The 19,904-nt window shown below is 36.5% G+C and overlaps 1 protein-coding gene across 3 annotated transcripts; it reads right to left on the bottom strand.

Annotated features, from left to right (window-relative positions):
• Positions 1 to 1,016: 1,016 nt before the first annotated feature.
• On the bottom strand, positions 1,017 to 19,584 carry LOC149578262 (uncharacterized). 3 transcript variants are annotated; one of them, XM_089827995.1, is made up of 5 exons: positions 18,905 to 19,584; positions 14,219 to 14,551; positions 2,121 to 2,823; positions 1,618 to 1,892; positions 1,017 to 1,518 (listed from the first exon to the last, which is right to left on the bottom strand). In XM_089827995.1, the coding sequence occupies exons 3-5, from the start codon at positions 2,652 to 2,654 to the stop codon at positions 1,209 to 1,211; spliced, it is 1,119 nt and encodes a 372-aa protein (XP_089684121.1). In that variant the 5' UTR covers positions 2,655 to 2,823; positions 14,219 to 14,551; positions 18,905 to 19,584; the 3' UTR covers positions 1,017 to 1,208. The 3 variants fall into 3 exon arrangements, with proteins under 3 accessions (XP_089684121.1, XP_089684118.1, XP_089684122.1); XM_089827992.1 differs by lacking the exon at positions 14,219 to 14,551; XM_089827996.1 differs by lacking the exon at positions 14,219 to 14,551 and having other exon boundaries at positions 2,121 to 2,802.
• Between the last annotated feature and the right edge of the window lie 320 nt (positions 19,585 to 19,904).

The following is a 19,904-nucleotide window of genomic DNA, read 5'->3' as shown; positions in this document are numbered from 1 at the left end:
TGATTAAAAATTATATTATAATTTAATCTATTACTTTTTAATTAAAGTACAATGTCTATTTTTTTAACTTTTGCTTCTTGTCTTTGATATAGTATATTAGCTCTTTTTATTATTCTTACTCTTTCATGAAAGGCAAGGACTCCAGCTCCAGCTCCAAAAGAGCTCTTATTCAATTATTAATTGGTTGCTCCCATATAGATCATTAAAAAAAAAATTATAATCAACTCTTAGAATCGATATCCACCACTCCGTTTACCTCAGACGCAAATATTACCTCCACTTCTGAAATTATACTAATACAATATTTGGTCGTCCATCAACTAACTATGAAAATGAAAAGTCAAAATTAACTAGTTTGGTTCAAAACTACAGATCAAATGATATATAGTACAAGAAGAATCTTAATTCATGTTTTCAAATGAACTTTGCTCTACTCTTGAGGGTTATCAAATTTTGATAACAGACAAAATTCTAAATCACCGCTCTAAGCATCAATATTTAACCACCATAACAGAAAGATTTAAAACAACCACCCCCAAACATGCAATTGCTTGCAGATTTAACTTTTAAACTAATACAAGAGTTACTATCATGATCAAATTATATTTCCTTAATATTGGACGAATGCAATCAATTATCTTTAAATATAAGTACGAAACATTGTGCAAAATATCTTTAGCCAACTTTAAGACGGAGCAGAATATACATGGGCAGGGCTCAAAAGTATTTGATTTTTTAAATTTTTCACCCTCTTGTCCACTAGGCTGATTGTGAACCGCGGAATCTGCCCATGACATGGAAGTGTTTAATATGAAAGTCGGACCCCGCACACACAAGGATAAGTGCTAATAAAAAATTCTGGAAGAAAGGGCGCAGAAGTTATAGTGTCGATTTGCAGTACCAAATAATAATTAATTCGACTAAGTAGAACCCAACTGTAAAAACAAAAATATGTTGTTTATTGGCTTGTTAAAATGGCCACTCAGAATATTTAGAGCCCACAACATTACTCCTGATTTAAGGCACAAACCATTACTCTCTATTATTTCAAGTGCAAATCATTACTCTTTACGATGGGTGAGATGTACACCGTCACATTGGTGAGTTGATGTTTCAAAAAAGAAAAAATATCCAACAACATAATTACAATGGAGCACACTGTTAAGTTATTCAAGCACTACGATGAGCACAGAACCACACAAACACTTTCACGCAGCCTCTGTACACGAAAGATTTTTTCCCTGAATATTGTACCTCAAAGAACTGGCACATTTCAATCCTTGAGATAAAAAATCTATATCTGACAAACCTTTAGCAAAGCGATCGTTTTCTCCTTGTTCACAGAAATGCTTAGAATGCATATTGATCGAAAGGTCATCCTGTCCTGTTTGCATCTCAAAAATAGGTGTACCCAACCCCGTAAGTTGAGTCTTAACAGGCAATAAAACAGAATTCCTTGGATTTCCTGAAGCCCAGGCATCTAACAATATGCTATTACCATATGCTGGAAGCTGCAATCTGCAAAATAGATTCATCAGAAAAAGCTTGAGGAAATGACGGAAAATAATTGATTTCAACAATAATGTATGTATTCAAGGAAATAGAGAGATAATAAACCTTGCATGAATACTCTCATTCGTATAAATTCGCTTCGAATGACGCCTCTTGGAACTTTTACTGCTTTCACTTGTATGACTCGACTTTCCTCTGTGCTTATGTTTCTTATCCTTCCTTTTCGAATGGTACTGCCTGGAATTTTTTACAGTATGGGACACGGAACTTTGCTTTGGTTCTTGTACATCTGGTGCCCATTTCACTGATAGCTTTGGACGAGGTCCCAAACCACTTCGCTCCTGACCCCCTCTCAATGCTGACATTAATTGGACTGAAGACTGAAAGGGACACAACAACTCTAAATATTAGTGGGGAAAAGGGTCCACAGAATCACATAACCTATTAAGCATGACGTGTAGAGAACTGTCTTGAGGACATTCACAAAACACCCATAAAAATGACTTTGAAACCATGTCCAAACTTACAAAATCCAGCTTCATTAATATTCTAAAAAGTTATGTAAAATAATTTAATATGCAACCGTCACAGGATAAACAAGGGCTTACAGGAAGTGAAAATGTGCGCCCATAGAGTGTGTTTTTCAGTTCAGGTCGCTGCTTGCCATTCAGAATTTCACTCTCGGCCTTCCTAGAATCATCATTAGACACATTGTGGGAAGATACAGATGAACCCACAGAACATGGAAATGATGCACACTTTATTAAAGCCTTGCACAACTTCAAGTCTCCTGAATCTAGGGCAAATTTCCCCTGTTCCACCTGAGAACATTCATTGTGACTGATAACAGCAACTGATTTGAAACTTCTAGAGCCTCCTTTATGCTCTTGTTCTTTCAGACATTGGCATGAAGCACATTCCTTCCCATTTGTGCATGAAAAACATACCTTGTCTCGCTGATTTGAATTGCCACTAGGCTTTTCTGTGACATCAATATTCAAACCTGCTTCAAAAGCATTCCTCAACTCTTCAACTGGAGAAACCTCACCTTTCAAAATCAACCCATCAACCTCATCTCCTATGCTAAATGCACTCACACCCTCTTCAATCAGATTGCTCATACTGTTGCATATGCTACACATATAGTTTAGTTCCACTAGTCTTAATTTCAGCTGTATTGATAAAACTTGTCAAACACCACTTCAAACTGTCCTCCAGATTCAAATTGCCATCATCGGGACACTAAAAATAGTCTACTTTCCAAATCAACCATGTATCTCTCAGAAAAATCTGCAGAAACCTACCAAGACCCTGCTGTCAACAATGATATATAGTCGGTTAATTGTTAAGCCTCCTTAAGAAACTAGTAAACAAGAAAGAACTAGCAAACTCAGAAAAGTAATTAAGACTTGCTCAATCACATGCAACCTATCAAACATCTAAAACTTTTTGAAAAACTGCCATGATTGAGAATAGTTCAGTATTGCATCTGTATGATCACCTCCAAACTGTTAATTTACCATAAAAGAAAACTACACAAATAACATTAAGAGAACCTTGTAAAGCTTGAAACAAAATTCAAAGGATGAAAATCTTCATCCTGTAAAGTTTTAAGTGTACATATTTTTATTTTACAAGGACGAATAAGACCATAACATCAAAGAGAAGCTTGAGCAAAGTGAATCAGTATTGCATCTGTATGATCACCTGCAAACTGTTAATTTACCATAAAAGAAAACTACATAAATAACATTAAGAGAACCTTGTAAATCTTGAAACAAAATTCAAAGGATGAAAATCTTCATCCTGTAAAGTTTTAAATGTACATATTTTAATTTTACAAGGATGCATAAGACCATAACATCAAAGAGAAGCTTGAGCAAAGTGAACAATACTCACAAAACGAGAATGATTCACTATTATTCCGAACTCTTGTTATAAAAACCATGAATATATTATTTATAAATTTATGAACAAATGCAACAAAATTAAGAGAAACTGGACCACAACGATCAATATGCACAAGATGAAAATGATCATCATTATTTCACACTCTCGTTATAAAAAACCACAAAATAAAGGCAATAAAATTATCACGAAAATGCTTTCACAAACACACACAAAACCACGATATCAAACAAGCTTTCTTACAACTCTGCTGGAAAACACACAAACGTAACTCCTCGTGCTTTAGGATTTAGTCTGGATAATTTAGGATCTACCAAGTCAAACGTTTGTTTTCATATTTAAAGGAGGTAAAGATTCACGAGTTTGCACCTTATAAGAAAAACTGAAACTGCATCTTAATTCATTTTATTTTCAAAATAAAGATAGTTAATCAGTAATAATCATAATAAATTAAAAAAATTGCAGTCCATTATTGATCCAAAAAGTCCGAAGATATTGATATAATCTATATTAGTATCGTTTCTGCCATTATACACAATAGGGATGGATGTGCGGTTTTTTTATTTTATAATTTCCCAAATTTTTGACACGACATTTTAAAGTGATTACAATGTGCTGAAATGGTTTTTTCAAAGTGTAATGGCAGGGCTGTCCAACTCTTATTCATCCCCTCAGTCACCAAGTCCTAAGGGTACCATCCAGACTCCAAAGGACATCAACCAAATTCCCAGTGAAAAGTTCCCAGGGACAATGTACCCGGGAAGTCTCAAGTTAAAAAGCATTATATAAAATTTCACGCCTCACTTAAGAAAACCTGAAGCTTGATGATACTTGAGACCTCCCAAAGGTAAAGATAAGAGAACACAAACTGTTGTAAAATATCTAAAATATACAAGAAGCCTAATGGAGGAGCATCGGCTGTAATGACAAACCAAACAGATTCATATTTATAATGTGTTAGCACCTGATATGGACACGATTTTAAAACTTCAACTGTAGAGTTTGAACCACTTCGAACTTAGTTCAAAGCGGTTCAAAACAGTTCAATGTGCTCATGCAGGTTCGATGATCTATTCTAAGAGGTTCACATGTATGATTCAGTGGCTTGGTTTCAGTGGTTCAAGTAATTCATCTGAAGGAATGCAGATTTAGGGGTTCAAGTTAACCATTCCAGAAATTCAAAATGCAGATTTGTCAATTCAGCAAAGTTTAAAGTCCAGCATCAGTTCATGATTCAGAATCAGTGCAGAAGTTCAGAGGTTGTAATTTGGAGATGCACCTTGGTTAAATAACAAAATACCACCATGGCGAATCTTCAAAGTGTCTTTATTCTGAGGTTCAGTGTTCAAGCTCAAAGATCAAATTCAACCCAAAGAGGGTACTCTCTTCTCATTTTCGAGTCAGATTGATTCAATCCTAAAAGTATCCTCTTAGTACAAGATGCACGAAAATTGATGCTTAAGAGTCACATATTGACATTTTGGGATGCTGACATAAAGAGATCATATTTCGTGCAACCTCAATATCCGTAGCAACATTGCATATGCTTCATTAATATTTCTACAGTTCAACAGAGAGGACGGTGCCCATGAGATAAACACATTAAGATATTGCATATCAATATGGAAAAATAACAGAATATAGAATCTGAGGAGTTACGTGGATGAAGATGAGATAGGCTCGGATACATGAGTAAGCAAAATCCTGCGGGTGTATTGGGAGTATTTAACCAACATGTGCAGATAAATAAAGGCCACGTGTTTGTTACAGCAAAGCATAGTCTGCGACTCCTTGTTGGCGGCAACGAACTCATAGTCAACCGTGCAAGATGCCGACTACAAAGAAGTTAATAACAACATCCGCAAAGAAATGTGGATGGTAATTTGCCGCACCCATGATGGCCAAGCTCCCACAATGCTTAAACGCGTTGCCATTCAAGCTGTTCGAAAGATAGCAACAAAATGCATGCATAGGCCATTTCACAAGAACACGATGAAGACTCTAGTTTTCATCATTAAAAACATTAGCGTCAGCCCCCAACTCAAATGCAACTATTAAGGTTTGTAATGCTCGTGGGTGAAGAGTCATGATCTTGGCGTTCTGTGCAATGATGTCTTAATATGCCTGATCCCAATGCAAAGGATGTAAGCTCGAACCTGAGATATGAAGACGACAGGTTCCTCTAATGCTAAGGTTATAAAATATGAAGAACGTTTGATGAAGAATAGTGGAATGACAGGCATCATAAACAAAGACTTGGAAAGAATTGAATAATGTTATAATGTTTCAATAGACATTATATCTATGTTACCCGAGGACGCGTTTCCACCCCTAAACCTAAAGTTTCGAAAACAGGGACGATTTCGGAGACGGGGGGACGGCAAGGGACGTTTCCCAGACGTCCCCACTTGGAGAAAAAAATAGGAAATGCATCCCCGAAACTTCGGAACGGTCAACGAGTTCCCAAACCACGTTGACCGTATCGAGCACTGTTTTTCCGTTCCCTAACGTCCCGGGGACTGCATAAAAGGTTCCTATTAAAATTTATTAAACTCAAAAAAATCATTAAAAAAATGATTTTCCAGTCATCTGCAGGCCCGGACATGTAGAAGTCAATTTTTTTATAAAATATATTATAAAATGAATGATTAGGGGCAACTATCATACCATCTTTGTTTTCATTTTGAAGCTCAGGATGATAGTGATAGTGACTTTGATATGGATGATTATGGGCAGCTCCCTTAGTATCTTTAATTTTCATTTTGACTTTGATGTTTCAGACTTGGAGTGATCTGTATTGACATTATAATATTATATGATCATTGATACACTATAGTTGATACTTCAAAAGTTTAAAACTTTAAAGTTTGAGTCTTTATCTATTCAATGGTTCCATTTTATTGAGAGTTGATGTTTTTCATTCTCTTATTTGACTCATTTCATTATGTGCTAATGGTATCTTAAGTACTTAAATGATGATGATTGAAAATAATGCTATTTAGAATTTTCTACAATGATTCGATTAGATGCTGATTGCTATGCTCTATGATCATTGATGAATCATTATTTGATGAATGAAATTGATAATTTATAACTATGTTGCTATGATGAATGTAGAATTGATGGATATATTTGAAAATTCAGATAAAATTCAGATATATATATATATATATATATATATATATATATATATATATAACCGTCCCCTGCCGTCCCCTGTTTCGACAAAAAAAAAAAAACTCTCCCGAAAACCCGTTTCCCCGTCCCCCTGTCCCCTCATCCCGGAAACTTGGGGTAACATAGCATTATATTGTCTTTGGTTAGTAACATTACTTAAAGATCATATAAAGACAGAAAAAAGCCAATGAAAATCTGCCAGCGAGAAAAAGCCAATTTCAAGATTCAGTTTTGATAACTGAAGATGATTTGATCTTACAGAGATAAAAGTTGAGGAGTCATCAGAATGGTAAAAATACAGAAACTTTGATAAAGATGATCAAGGAAAACCCATGGTGAAAAGATAAAAATTTTCTTGGGAATATGAAAAGAACCGACCAGCAAGAATCAGTTACCCAAAACAGAACAAGGACCCACATCAGAAAGGATAAAAGGTGATAGCAAATAAGTACAAGGGGTTCCAATTTTTGGCTTCCTTCTTCTAGACTGGAGGCTTTGCGTTCTAGAAGGGAAGGAGTTTTAGCAAATCATTTTCATTTTCCTTGAGAGGCACGAGAGGCAGAGCATGGGCTTTATTTTTCTTTTTCTCTTTTTCAGAACTTTGTAGCTGAGATAGGGGCAGGATTTTTGATAGTGGATGTAATCTTGTGAAAGAAGTTTCTGTCTTCTTTTTTTTTAAACAGCGGTTTGTCTGTAATGAGTAGAAGACATTTCATAATCTTTTAAAGTCAGGGAAGGGAGACTGAAGGTTAATTATATCAGAACTTTGATTATACTATATTTTCCTTCCACTGGTAATGAACTTAGCGTCATTTTCAGTTTTCTCTGAATTACATTTCGATATCACTGTTTCCCCGTTACATTATCTTTTCAAAATATCTTTAGAGGCTCTGATTTTTTATTCTCTCAAGAAGGTGAAAGATACAGTTTTGTTCTCATTGCACTATGCAGCGTACAGCAAGTGAACTTTGTGTCATCTGCTGTTCTTTATTCTCTTTTTATGCAGTAGTACAAGTTTTGGCATCTACATTGTATTTACGGGTAGATGTTTGATATCCTTTTATGCTTTCTGGTTAAAAGCATTCACAAATAATTCATTGAATATTTCATACGGGGACTACAGTAAGACCAGGAGGAATATTTTTGGTATAGTGTTGGAGGATAGGTGAAGTATTTGTGATTGTGAACAACACTAGGTGGTAAACAGTTTGAACATGGTCAATGACTGATAAGTAGACATACGTATCAGCCAGAGTATTTGGGCAACTGTGTACTTCCATTGTAGTTATAGTGACTGGGTAATTACAAATGCTGCTGAAGAAAAGGAGTTTAGCAAGTGCTATGAATGCTGGTCTGCATTTTCCATATTGTTAAAAGAGATCATTGTGTAGAACACAAAAAAACAGGTATTCTGTGATTACGAGTATAGATCATGAAGTTTTATAATATTACTGGGAATAATCCATGTTTTAAGCATTGATCTCTATACTTCTCTTCTTCTCTTCATAATAGCTTGATTTTATGAGTCTTTATTAATCTCTCTGAGATGATGAGAGATTCATAAATATGGAGACATTGCTTGTAGTCATGGGACTGAATTGCTGATACATATCTTCATTAAGAGGGGAAGATCATATACAGGAAATGGATTTCAAAAGGAGACTTTTCAGCTTCAAAGGGAGGTTACGTCTAATTCTTTGCAAGCTTATGTGGCTCCCTGTTTGGTCAACTTGGAATCAGCTATCTTATTGTGTGATCAAAGTTGTCCCTGCTGAAAGGGTGTCTCTCTTGAGAGAGAATCTCACTCATTCTTATACATGCTATCAACAAGTTCTCTGTGAAATTTCAAAGGGAGTTCCCTTGTTAATGACTTCTTCTCTATGAGAGAAGTTCAATGCGAAATCCCTTGTTCCACCCTCAGAAAGTAGGTATGGTGGATCACCCTCTACGAGTAGGCATGGTGGAAATGCATTCTTCTTTGAGAGAAATCTAAAGTGAAAGGCCTTGTTCCACCCTCTCCAAAAAAGTATGCTGGACCACCCTCTGTGAATAGGCAGAGTGGAAATGCATTCATCTCTTAGAGAAGTTTGAGGTGAAAGCCCTCATTCCACCCTCTGCGAGTAGGCATGGTAGAAGTCGTGTGTGCCTCCATCACTTTAATTGTATGTGCTTATGAAGTACCTATGATGAATAATGTTATGTTGAGATAACAATGTTTTCACTGCGAATCTATATGATGAGTATTTATTATTGGGAATCTATATGATGAGTATTTATTATTGACATCTTTGGTTGCAGTTGTGCTTGCTTGCCATACTAAAGATCTCTCTCTTGCTAAGAGGGAGTGTTGAAGATTATAGCTGCAATAGAGATCTTTATCTCTGATTTTGTTGTGTGTTGGATCAACAGCTAGAGACGATACATTTATGATGATATTTCTGTCATATTAAGTGAGCACAATGTGGCATTTGACGTGTGCTAGGTGTCTCATTATATGACGAAACATGCAACATGCGAAGAGTCATGCATTTGGAAATGTGAAGTCTTGTTTATGGAAAATTGAAGAAACCCTCTATTGTGATATGAAGAGTCTCAATTCAATATAAATCTATGGTTGTTTTATGTGACAATGCATCGCATTAAGTGGAAATTATATCAACATTTTTATGTGTGATATATATATATATATATATATATATATATATATATATATATATATGATTGTTTTGTGTACTTGAACATTTATAATATCAATAAAAGTAATTTTTTTGGTATGGCTGGGTTTTTCTCTTCAAGCTAAAGGATTTTCCAAGATGAGTTCTTGTGATGTAGGAGCATCCTAGGGTAGTTGTCAATCCTGTATATTGAAAGTACTTAGGACATTGGAGTCGGAGAACTCGATCAAAGGCAGGATGTTGTTTGGTCATTATTGGGATAGTTCTTAGCTGCAATTTTGACCAACGTACTCAATCACTAAAGGAGCTCAGCAAAGCTTGTGGCGCTCGATCGTACTTGGGATGTAGTGTTGACCAAGAAACTCGGCAACTGAAGGAGCTTAGCAATGCTTATGGGAGCTCCCTTGTCGTGCTTGCTCAACAATGCTTGGCTCACTTGGTGGTTTTGTTGACACTCGGTATTTTGGCTAGTCAAATGGTGTTCTTGCAGATTTGATTGGCCAACTTGGTGCATTTAATGCGTGTAGCATATGATTGTGATCAGAATCAATTATAGGGATGTTTGTGGACTTCTTTGACTCTTGGTTATTTGTCCTAGGTGAATTTAATGATTGTTATAAGCCAACATGTGGCATATTGGGTTTATTGGGGTTCTAGATGATTCTATTTGCAATAGGTCGTCTTGTGGCCATGCAAATATTAAAGGAGGGCTTGGGTAGAGTTGTAGGAGGAGTACTCAATCAAAAAGATTGAGAGCAAAGATTCGTGTTTAGAATCTGGAGTTGCAAATTTGTGAGCAAAGCTAGTTGTTGCGGCATGTGAAACAAGAAGATTGCTTGGTGGCTTGCGAGAACAAGTTTAAATCTTACTTGGTATTTCTACCAGATTGTTGTTGTGTTACAGATCTAGACTAGCTAGGGTTTGGGTTGGGTCTTGAGGGGTCTTAAGGGATCTTGCAAAACTATTACTTGCTTAGTATTTGGCTATAACTAGGAAGGCCTTACAACTCAACACATTGCATGTACTCAATTGTTTTATGAATAAAGACTTGAGTTTGGTATCAAATCTTCCATCTTGTATTGTGTTTCCGTTGTGTGGTTATTGCTAGGAACTAGCTCACCTCCATTAAGGGTTCATCTAGGTTCGCACTACATCAGGTGGTATCAGAGCCCAGAGTTCTTGTGTGTGTAAATAGATGACTGAGTGAGACAAAGTTTGCACCAAGATCTCGGGTGGTTGTTGGAACATGATTGCCGAGAAGTTTGTCCGATTTATATTGCAAATTTGTGTTCCTAGACTTGTAATTTGTTCTTGGTTGTTCGTGCAAGGTGTTAGGTTGCAATTTGGCTTACAAGCAACTTGGACTTGTCTCAAGGAGCTCGAGTAGAATTTGTTGCAAAGGGTTTAAGAAAATCTTGGAAGATGCCTCCGAGAAGATTGGACCCTAGAGCAATTGCAAATCTCTATGATACTATGAAGACTAAGATTTCACAGAAGATTAAAGCAAATTTCAGATTTGAGATGGCATTAATGAAGAATGATATGGTCGCTGAAATCATGAGAGCTATTGTTGGTGCACCTACGAATGTGGCTGCTAAAGATGGTTATGAGGAAGTTGTGGAAGACTGAGGCTGTTGGATCGCGTGGTGAAAGATAGAACTAACCCTGTGGAAAGATTTATGGATAACAAAGCTAGTCAGATGGATAGATCTACATTTGGTTGAAGCTGAAGCACAAGATGGAAATTTCTAATTTCTTAGGTACTTTGAATCTTGAACACCTGATTGATTGGCTTGGTGAGCTGGAAGACTACTTTGACTTAGAGGATATTGGTGATCAGCTCAAAGTGAGGTTAGCACAAACTAAGTTGAAAGGACATGCTACTGTATGGTAAAAAGAATTGCAAAGAGATAGAGAAGAAAAGGTGAAATGAAGATCACTCGTTGGAAATTGATAGTGACTAAGTTGAAAGCTAAGTTTATCCCTGCAGATTATGATCTTGAGTTGTTTAAGAGATTGCAGAATTTGAAACAAAAGGATATCTCTGTGAAAGATTACACCGAGGAGTTTTATAAGTTGACAATTTGGTCTGAACATAGAACTTTCTAAGGAGAAGGTGGCTCAGTATGTATGTTAATGGTTTGAGATTCAATATTTAGGATTAGATTGGTATACTAAACATTGATTTGGTTGAGGATGCTCATAAGTATGCTTTGAAGGCAAAAGATAAGTTGAAAAGAAGACATCAAGGTAGTTCCCAAGGGAAGGAGAAGCATGATCACTCCGCAAAAAATAAACCAAGTGCCAGAGGTAAACCAAAACCTGTTGAGCAAAAGTGGACACGTAGCAGCAAATTTAAGGGTACTTATTTTTGTTATGGAGAAGGTCATAGACCTTCTGCATGTTCGCAAAAAGTCAGTGATAGAAGAGTTGTGGTAAATGAGAATGTGAACTCGGGCAACGAATTCAAACATGGGAAGGACAACTTATAAGTTCGTCAATTGTTGCTCGTTAAGAAAATACTAGGACCTTGTCAGAGGAGGAATTTGTCCTGTACTCATAAATCTACTAGTAAATGCTAAATCTGCTAGTAAATGTTGGGATATGATTGTGGATGGTGGTAGTACCGATAACCTTGTTCGGAAACCTGGTTTGAAGAGAATGAGACATCCTTGTCCTTATACGTTTGGCTGGTTACAAGATGAACATGCTCTGAAAATCAGAGAACAATGCCTTGTTAATTTTCAGATTGGACAGAATGTTGATCAAGTGTTATGTGATGTTGTGGACATGAGTAGTTGTCATATATTACTTGGTAGACCTTGATAGTATAATTGTCAGGCTATGCATGATTGTGTCAAGAACATATTTACAACTGAGAAAGGTTGCAGGAAGTTTTCACTAATTTCTTTGCAAAATAAGGAACTTGAAAGAAGGAAACTGAGTTTTGGTAACTAAGTTCAACTGAAGGATTCTATGAGGGCTAGAGATCAGCGTGGAAAAAATACCTGCTGTACACCGAGGAAGGATGCACAGAAGAAGAGCAAACAATTGTCTAATGCTGGAAAGAGTGTGCAAGTTGAAGACTTGGAGGATGTGTGTGAAGAACCAATTCGGGGTTTATGTGTTGAATCCCACAAGATATTCTTCTTTTTGCACCTAGGGCGCTTAATGCAAGAGCATCCTAAGGTAGTTGGCAATTATGTATGTTAGGAATACTTTGGACCCTGGAGTTGGAAAACTCGGTCAAAGTAGGGATGTTGCTCGATGATTGGGATAGTTCCTAGTTGCAATGTATTTGGTCATAAACCGAGAAGGCCTTACAGCCAGACACATTGCATGTAATCAGTTGTTTTATGAATAAAGACTTAAGTCTGGTATCAGATCTTGTGTCTTCTGTTGTGTTTCCGTTGCATGTTTATTGTTGAGAACTAGATCACCTCCATTAAGGGTTCATCTACGTTCATATTGCATCATCTTGTGTTGTTCATGCCTATTTTTATTCAAATGTTTCCTTATTCTTGTTTATTTGTCATTATTTTTGGGCAAAACATTAACACATAAACCCCACACACTCCCTACACTTGCCACTTCAACTTGTCCCCATTGTTTTTTTTCATGCTCCCATTGGTAGGACACAACAAACCTTCCTAAGAATAATATCTCTTATGTACTAGTTATTGAGTTACCTCCACCTTGTTGGACATCATTTTTCTCTCCCAACATGCTCAACAATTATCCATTCTTTTCAAAATGGTTACATCATATGCAATACTATGGCATACCCCCCTAATAGCCCAATTGTGCATTGCCACAACTAGGATAAAGCACTTTTCTCCATGGCGGCTTGTTTGTAACCAATGGCAAACAATTTCACCCTATATGTGACTTTTAGCAATGGCAATTTCAAATTCCATTCATGTATCTTATGTTGTGATGCACTAGCATATCAACAAGAGTCACATGACTTATGATTTGGGACAATGGGAAATCAATATGTGCAATGTGGCACCGAAGTGGCTTTGTGATGGCACTTTCGTTCTCACACATCTACCCAAAGACATTTCAATGCCCTCCCTCTATTTGAAACTGTAGCGACTACATCCCATAATCTAATTAGTTAGCAACTATAGCCTCAACAGCCAATTCTTGGGGGTTTAACTCCTTTCCTATGCCATTGGCTATTAATTGTAAGGGCAAGACACAAACAAGGTTGGAAATTTCTCCAAAGTTCAAACTAATTAGTTACCCACCTACAGACTATTCAAGCAATATATCAACAGTTGTTCAAAGGTTCCTCTCTACAAAAAGCAGCAATATTTTCAAGATTGGTGTTGTTCAATTTGATGGGTTCAATGCTAACTTACCATGGTTCGTCCTTGGTATCTTTATGATATTTGTATCTTTAATAGAACTAATTTAAATGAAAATCCTATTTGTTGACAATTTGAATTTCTATTTAAATTTTGTTTTCCGACTTTTACCATAGTATTGGCCCTTGGCTATGTTACTATGTATTACATTAATATTCTGAATGCTCAATGTCTCTAGGTCATGTTGCAATTTTGCTATGTTCAAGTATTTCAAGAATAAATCTGGTATGTTATACTAAAACATCATTTCATAAATAACATTTCAATGCAAATTAGAATTTACATTACCAGATTCTCCATAACCTGCTGCATGCCCAGAGCAACACAGTTCTGTTGCTGGTCCTAGTTTAAGATCTCCAATGAAGCAAACAGTTATACAATATCCACACCATATTCTTGAGAACCCGCAGGTTTACTAAAAACAAAGAGAGAAAGAACTATCCTGGACCCTACATCATAATTTATAAAACTGAAATACTCTAAATTATGTAGCATTTTCTTAATTTCTGTTTACTCTTGTGTGGCATATATCATCTGTTAAAGCTGAGTAGGTTCAGAAACTATCTTTCCTACCTGTAAAAATTATCTCTATCTGAAACTGGCATCTTCCTCAGCATTTGTTTTTTCATGTTCACTGGCTGAAAGGTATCAATCAATCAGTTTAGTATTTCATGGAGACTTCGTACGTGACTGCAAAATCTCAGGTTTTTGAAGAAGTAACATTCGTCATTAAGGAGCCATAAACTTGCATGGCTTTTGATAAGCAAATAGACTTATGCTTGCATAACTGTTGGTCATCAGAGAGCCGCCATTATTAAACTGTTGGTGTACCTAGCTGTTGAGTCATACTAAACAATGGACCATCGCCGCCTTGTAACTGGAGAGACATCCTGTAGCATCAGGCTTCTGTACCACAATGGCATATATTCTTTGGTTAAAATCTTTAATTGCTGGTTGCAAGGTCTATGCTGTAGCTTATTATGTTTAATTTTATTGTAGACATTATCAGCTGATAGTTGTTAAAGTCTTTAGCATGAAGCATACAGACTACAGATTCATTATTGTTTAGCATACTTTCCATGTGTAGGTATTGTAATATTCAGACTCTTTAATTACTCGATAAAGTGATATTTTCAATGTAGCTGGGTCTTTTTCCCAGGGTAATTCTGTGCCTAGTGTTTAGAAATTATCTATTGTGTGTTTCGAGCAAGTGCAATTCCTTCTATATTTCTGGTTCGAATTTAACACAAACAACATTTATGGTACACAGTATTTTTACTTACAATATTCCATTAAATTTAAAAGAAAATCATTCCCACCATCTCCAAAAAACTAGCAAGTCCTGTAACTGCACCACTCCCTGCCTGCTTCTTGGTAATTTGCATAAAAAATTGATTTAACACCCCATTGCATCAAAAAATACAAATTTAAAATTCAAATATACATAGCATGTGTAACATCACTAAAATGGTCACAAATGGAAAGACCACAACCTGTATTCGACCACTAAAACTGTGACAGAACTCTATGAATACATAAGTAAAACTCAACACAATCTGTAAAGTAGCTTAAGCAGCCTCCATTAGTGGCCAATCCAAATTAGCTTCATATATTATATAATAAGTAAACTACAATATCAATAATCAAATTTTACTCAAAACTCAAATGTCAATTTAAGTAAGAATAATAAAAAATTTAAATATCAACTCAGCTACCATTTATCAAGTATCCTATTCATCACTTATCATACTGTTCTTCAAAAATATCATCAACATTCATATTAAATGATATAGTTCATATTAAATGATATAGGTAGGGGTAGATTATAAGAACCACAAATAAATTTAAATAATGTCACTGGCATTAGCACCTCATAGTCACTAGTTGGCTTATATGTGCAAGTTGACATAGGTAACTACCTGTTAAGAGTGACTTACATTTTGAAGGGGATACAGCTACTATTTGGGGTGAATGAAAGAACATTTCTGTTGAACTGGAACTCCTGCCCAAACATTGTAATAGACTTTACTCGTCCCTCAAACCTCTGCCTTGCGCATAGAAGTCATCATCAGGGGTTTATAAAATAGGATGTGAACAGCCGACAGATTAGTGCAGTTACCCCTCAAATTCAACCAGGTTATAAGGAATTAACAGTACACTGCCTGAACCCACAATAAATAGACGAACCCAGGCCACACCTGACCAGAAACTGACCCCTATAGGAGCTTGACTCTGTTAAACTATTGTAAGTTCATTAGTGTGAATGCAGCAAGACTTCTTCTTGCACAATGATAAAGTTCATACGCCTTTATGTGCATACACTGAAATATAAAACAGAGATACAGAAAGCCAGGATGTTGATATGTCATTACTTTCTGCCAAAACCTTTTTCATGGATTAGTTATTATAAATAGGGAATAAAGACAATAGAGTACCGTAACACTTCCTTGATTTCCTAATATCGTGGATGAAGTCAGATTAACAACAATGTTTAAGAAAGATGAATATTTTTTAGCGAAATCTGGCTGTAAACATTTAAGTCCTAAATAATTAGGATGCTGTTTTAATGCAACTCAGTTGCTTGGTTGTTAGTCCCTGCCTTATATAGGGCAGGGAACTAATGTTTTTATTTACCCCCCCTCCTATTTCTTTTTTCAGTACACAATCATCATTTTCTAAAGTTCAATCATTATTTTCTAAAGTTCTGAACTGAATATTTTTTAAATTTATTTACTAGAACAAAAAATATTTTTTCCTATTGGTTGAGGGCCATTTTCCTGGGCATAAAATCTTTTTTTCCAAATGGAAAATGTTCAGAAAATCTAGGGATAAGAATGTAATAAATATCATTGTCAGGAATTTATTAGCCTGTCAGTGTTGCCTAATTTAAGTATAGCACACATGGCATAGTTTACTGGGAGAATGGAAGCAGAGCAGGTGAAGCACGTGCACAGACATGGCTCAGCACAACTATCACCTAGCGATCACAAAATTTATTTCTAAACTCTTCTAGTATGTTGAAGAGCTACTTTCCTTTCCTTCAGCACTGGCAACTTCTGGAGGCAGTAAATCTGCCAAGATTTAGAGATGGCGATGGAGTTCATGATTGTGTTGTTGAGGGCTCTAGGGGAGCAGGCGGAGTAGAGTTTCAAGGAGGCCGTTGAATTTTCCTAAATTGCCACTCTCAAGCAATAGCATGGATGGATTTCCATGGCCGCCTCCAATGTGAGACTTTCTCTCTTTCTCACCCCTACCACAATAACTTTGCCAACCCACAGGTGGGTTTGAAATTGATCCCTGAAAAGCGAAATTTCATTAAAGTTTTGGACGATTCCACAAACTTTAAAGAGAATGTTGACAAGTTGTCTGCATCTTTGTCTCCTCTTCTTGAGGCAAATCATGCGTTTCAGGTAAGTCTCTACTCTTTATTAAGTGGAAATATTATGAGTGATGCTAATCCTTTAATTAGAGCCCCATTTTCGATTTCGGGAGTAGTTTAATTTACACAAAAGTTTCTCCTCCTCAGATTTCTTCTTTAAAAATCCGAACACATTTTCATTAATGTCCATTGAGAACATTAAAGAGGCGATAAATGTCAGAGCCAATGTCGAAACATTCTTCTGCAGATGGTAATGTCGATGAGGAGGCTCAGCGGTTCATCCGCAGCTTTCGCCAAAGTCTACATCTTGAAAGACTCAATTCACTCGCTGCAGCAACAGTAGTTTCCCCTCCTCCTCCTCCTGATAATGCCAGAAAACTGACAAAGATTGAAAATTCTAATCTCAATTTCAATTTGATAGCCAGCAAAGAAAAAGATGTTGATCGGTCGGCAGAAATGTTCATAAGCAAATTTCGCCAGAATCTGAAGATGCAGAGAGAGGAGTCCCTCAAACATTACAAACAAATGATTGAGTGGAAATATTATTAATTTAATTTACACAAAAAATAAAATAATTTGTAACAATTTTGTTCTGTTTGCAAAATAGCCTCCGCTTGGACAGGAGGAAATCGTCTTAGGGTTTTCAGTTTCACCCCAATTCAATTTTTCACAGAAGAAGTCGGCTGTAACTGAGAAATGATCGAAGCCTTAGATATAATCCAAAAAATACAATGACAGTCTTAGATACAATAAGGCGGCGTTTGCCCTGCTTTGTGGAAGCGTACTTTTCTGGGGTGTTTTGTTCTTCTGTTGCTGCGCTGCCTCTGCATTCAGCACACTTTAGTGGCTTTTCATACAAACTAATTAAATGATTTAGACATCATTTTAAATATAAATTATCAATAGTCCAAAGGCAGGGACTCAAGCTCTTCTAAGAGCTCTTGTTCAAATTAGAACTAAAAATAAAATTCTTAGATACTCCATAAGTTGGTTACTTTCATTTAATTAAAGTAAAATAGATATTATAGCAACGCAGATATTACAGATTCCCAAACCAAAATTTTATTTAATCCTTTCAACAATGTTGCTCTTCTCATTTGAGCGTTTAATGCAGCCCAGTGCGGTCGTATATTTGGGCATTTCAGGTCTCCCTATTTAGAAGGACAAATTTAATTTGATCCTTTCAACAATGTTGATCTTCTTATTTAAGCATTTAATGCAGCCCAGTGTAGTAAAATATTTGGGCATTTCAGGTGTTCCTATTTAAAGTATCTACAATCTACCCACCACTTGGATCACAATTTTGACAGTTAAAACCACAAGCATTTCAATCCAAGGGGTAAAAATTACATATTATAGCCACTATGGAACTTACTATTAAATATAAATCGAAGGAAGAATATAATTTACATATTATCTCCTCTACAACTAAATATTGCACAATTTCTAGATGGCTTTCCTGTCGGTGATAAGTTTTATGTGTTCTTTACTACTTTGGTCGTATCGCTCTGTGGTGAAACCGTGAAGTCTAGCATTCAATGGTAAAAGTAAGGACTTTCTTGAAGATCACAGGAAAACCAAGCTTAAGAATAAAGAACCTTACAATTCGAGCAACAACAGAGCACCTACAGAAATTTAAGGGCTACTAACTTATATAAAAAAGCCTAGCTGAGGACAAGACACAAGCACAATGTGCTAAAACGAAAGATGTATCTTATTACAAATGCACAATTCCATGAGGATACGGATCGTCCAATTATTTAAAATATTCAATTAAAAAGAGATTACATCCCGATTTCATGGATCTATGTTTTCAGAGAGATAGATTTCCAGCCATTATGAGCCCTCAAAAAAATAGGGTGTAAAAGCATTTCTCGTACCAGATAATATGTGAAACCGACCCCCACAGCAATTCAGAATCTCAAGTACTCGCCGCTACAGAATATCACCAGCCCGGGGATTATAAAGATCGCAGTACTCAAATCGACAAGATCCAAAACTAAATTCACACTGTTAACTCTTTCACCTCAATAAAACCACAGGTCGGGTATGCGCCCGATAAAACTCTCCTTCCGCACGTCCAAAGAGTCGTAGACAGTTTTAAAAAGTAGGAAACCCGAATCATAAATTGGATTACCAGATCAACGGATCGGCCATATTCAGTCAAAACTGGATGCAAACAAAGGGTTAATAATTACTACTAATAGCACTACGCTTACTCCAACTTTCCCACTGTTTCAGACGATGCGAAGAAACGCTCCTGTAGACAAACAAGCCCTGCAGGGAGATTCGAACACACCCGCAAAAGGCTGCAGGCATTGTAAAATCCCCTAAAATACCGTCACAAGTAATCAGGGCCGATGGTAATGTGATTTCTGCTTAAGCCCCCTCCTGACGAGAAGAAATACGTCTTCTAAATAACAGGGATTTCGGAAAGAGCTAATCCGAGGAGGAGATTGGTTGATCAGCCCATGAATTGTGAACGTCTGTGCTACTGCAAAGGAGAATAAAACCCTCACACCGGAGTTCAGACAAATAAATATCTTGGCTCACATGAAATGACGGAATAGTTGCATTGAAAGGGCTTTATATAGGCGTGAGGTGTGGAGTTAGATTATGGTTGACTTAACCCGGGGTTTATAGTCGGTGCCCTACGATGGTTCTGGAAGCCCGCCAGGGTGGACGTACTTTCAGGGAGTGACGTGGACGTACGACAAAGCTAATCCGTATTGTAAGGACATGGGAGAATCCCATTTCACACAGTTATTCCCCTATCCCTCCAAACTCGAGATATTTGCACAATGTGGTCGAGTGAATTTTTTTCAAGGATTTGCTCTCCTAAGTTGACCATAACCTACTGTTTCAAAGACCATTTTCTCC

The sequence above is a fragment of the Cupressus sempervirens genome, chromosome 1 (genome assembly GCF_028749045.1).
Source record: "Cupressus sempervirens isolate cs-2001-9-10 chromosome 1, ASM2874904v1, whole genome shotgun sequence".
NCBI classification, from domain to species: Eukaryota; Viridiplantae; Streptophyta; class Pinopsida; order Cupressales; family Cupressaceae; genus Cupressus; species Cupressus sempervirens.
This window is presented reverse-complemented; position numbering and strand designations above follow the sequence as displayed.

What these genes read in the sequence shown, in the direction of transcription:
- LOC149578262 (XM_089827995.1), bottom strand. Translation starts at nt 2,654, where the DNA reads ATGTGTAGCATATGCAACAGTATGAGCAATCTGATTGAAGAGGGTGTG. An exon ending in GGCGCACATTTTCACTTCCT is followed by an intron (nt 1,893 to 2,120) that starts GTAAGCCCTTGT and finishes TGTCCCTTTCAG; the next exon opens with TCTTCAGTCCAATTAATGTC. An exon ending in AATGAGAGTATTCATGCAAG is followed by an intron (nt 1,519 to 1,617) that starts GTTTATTATCTC and finishes TCTATTTTGCAG; the next exon opens with ATTGCAGCTTCCAGCATATG.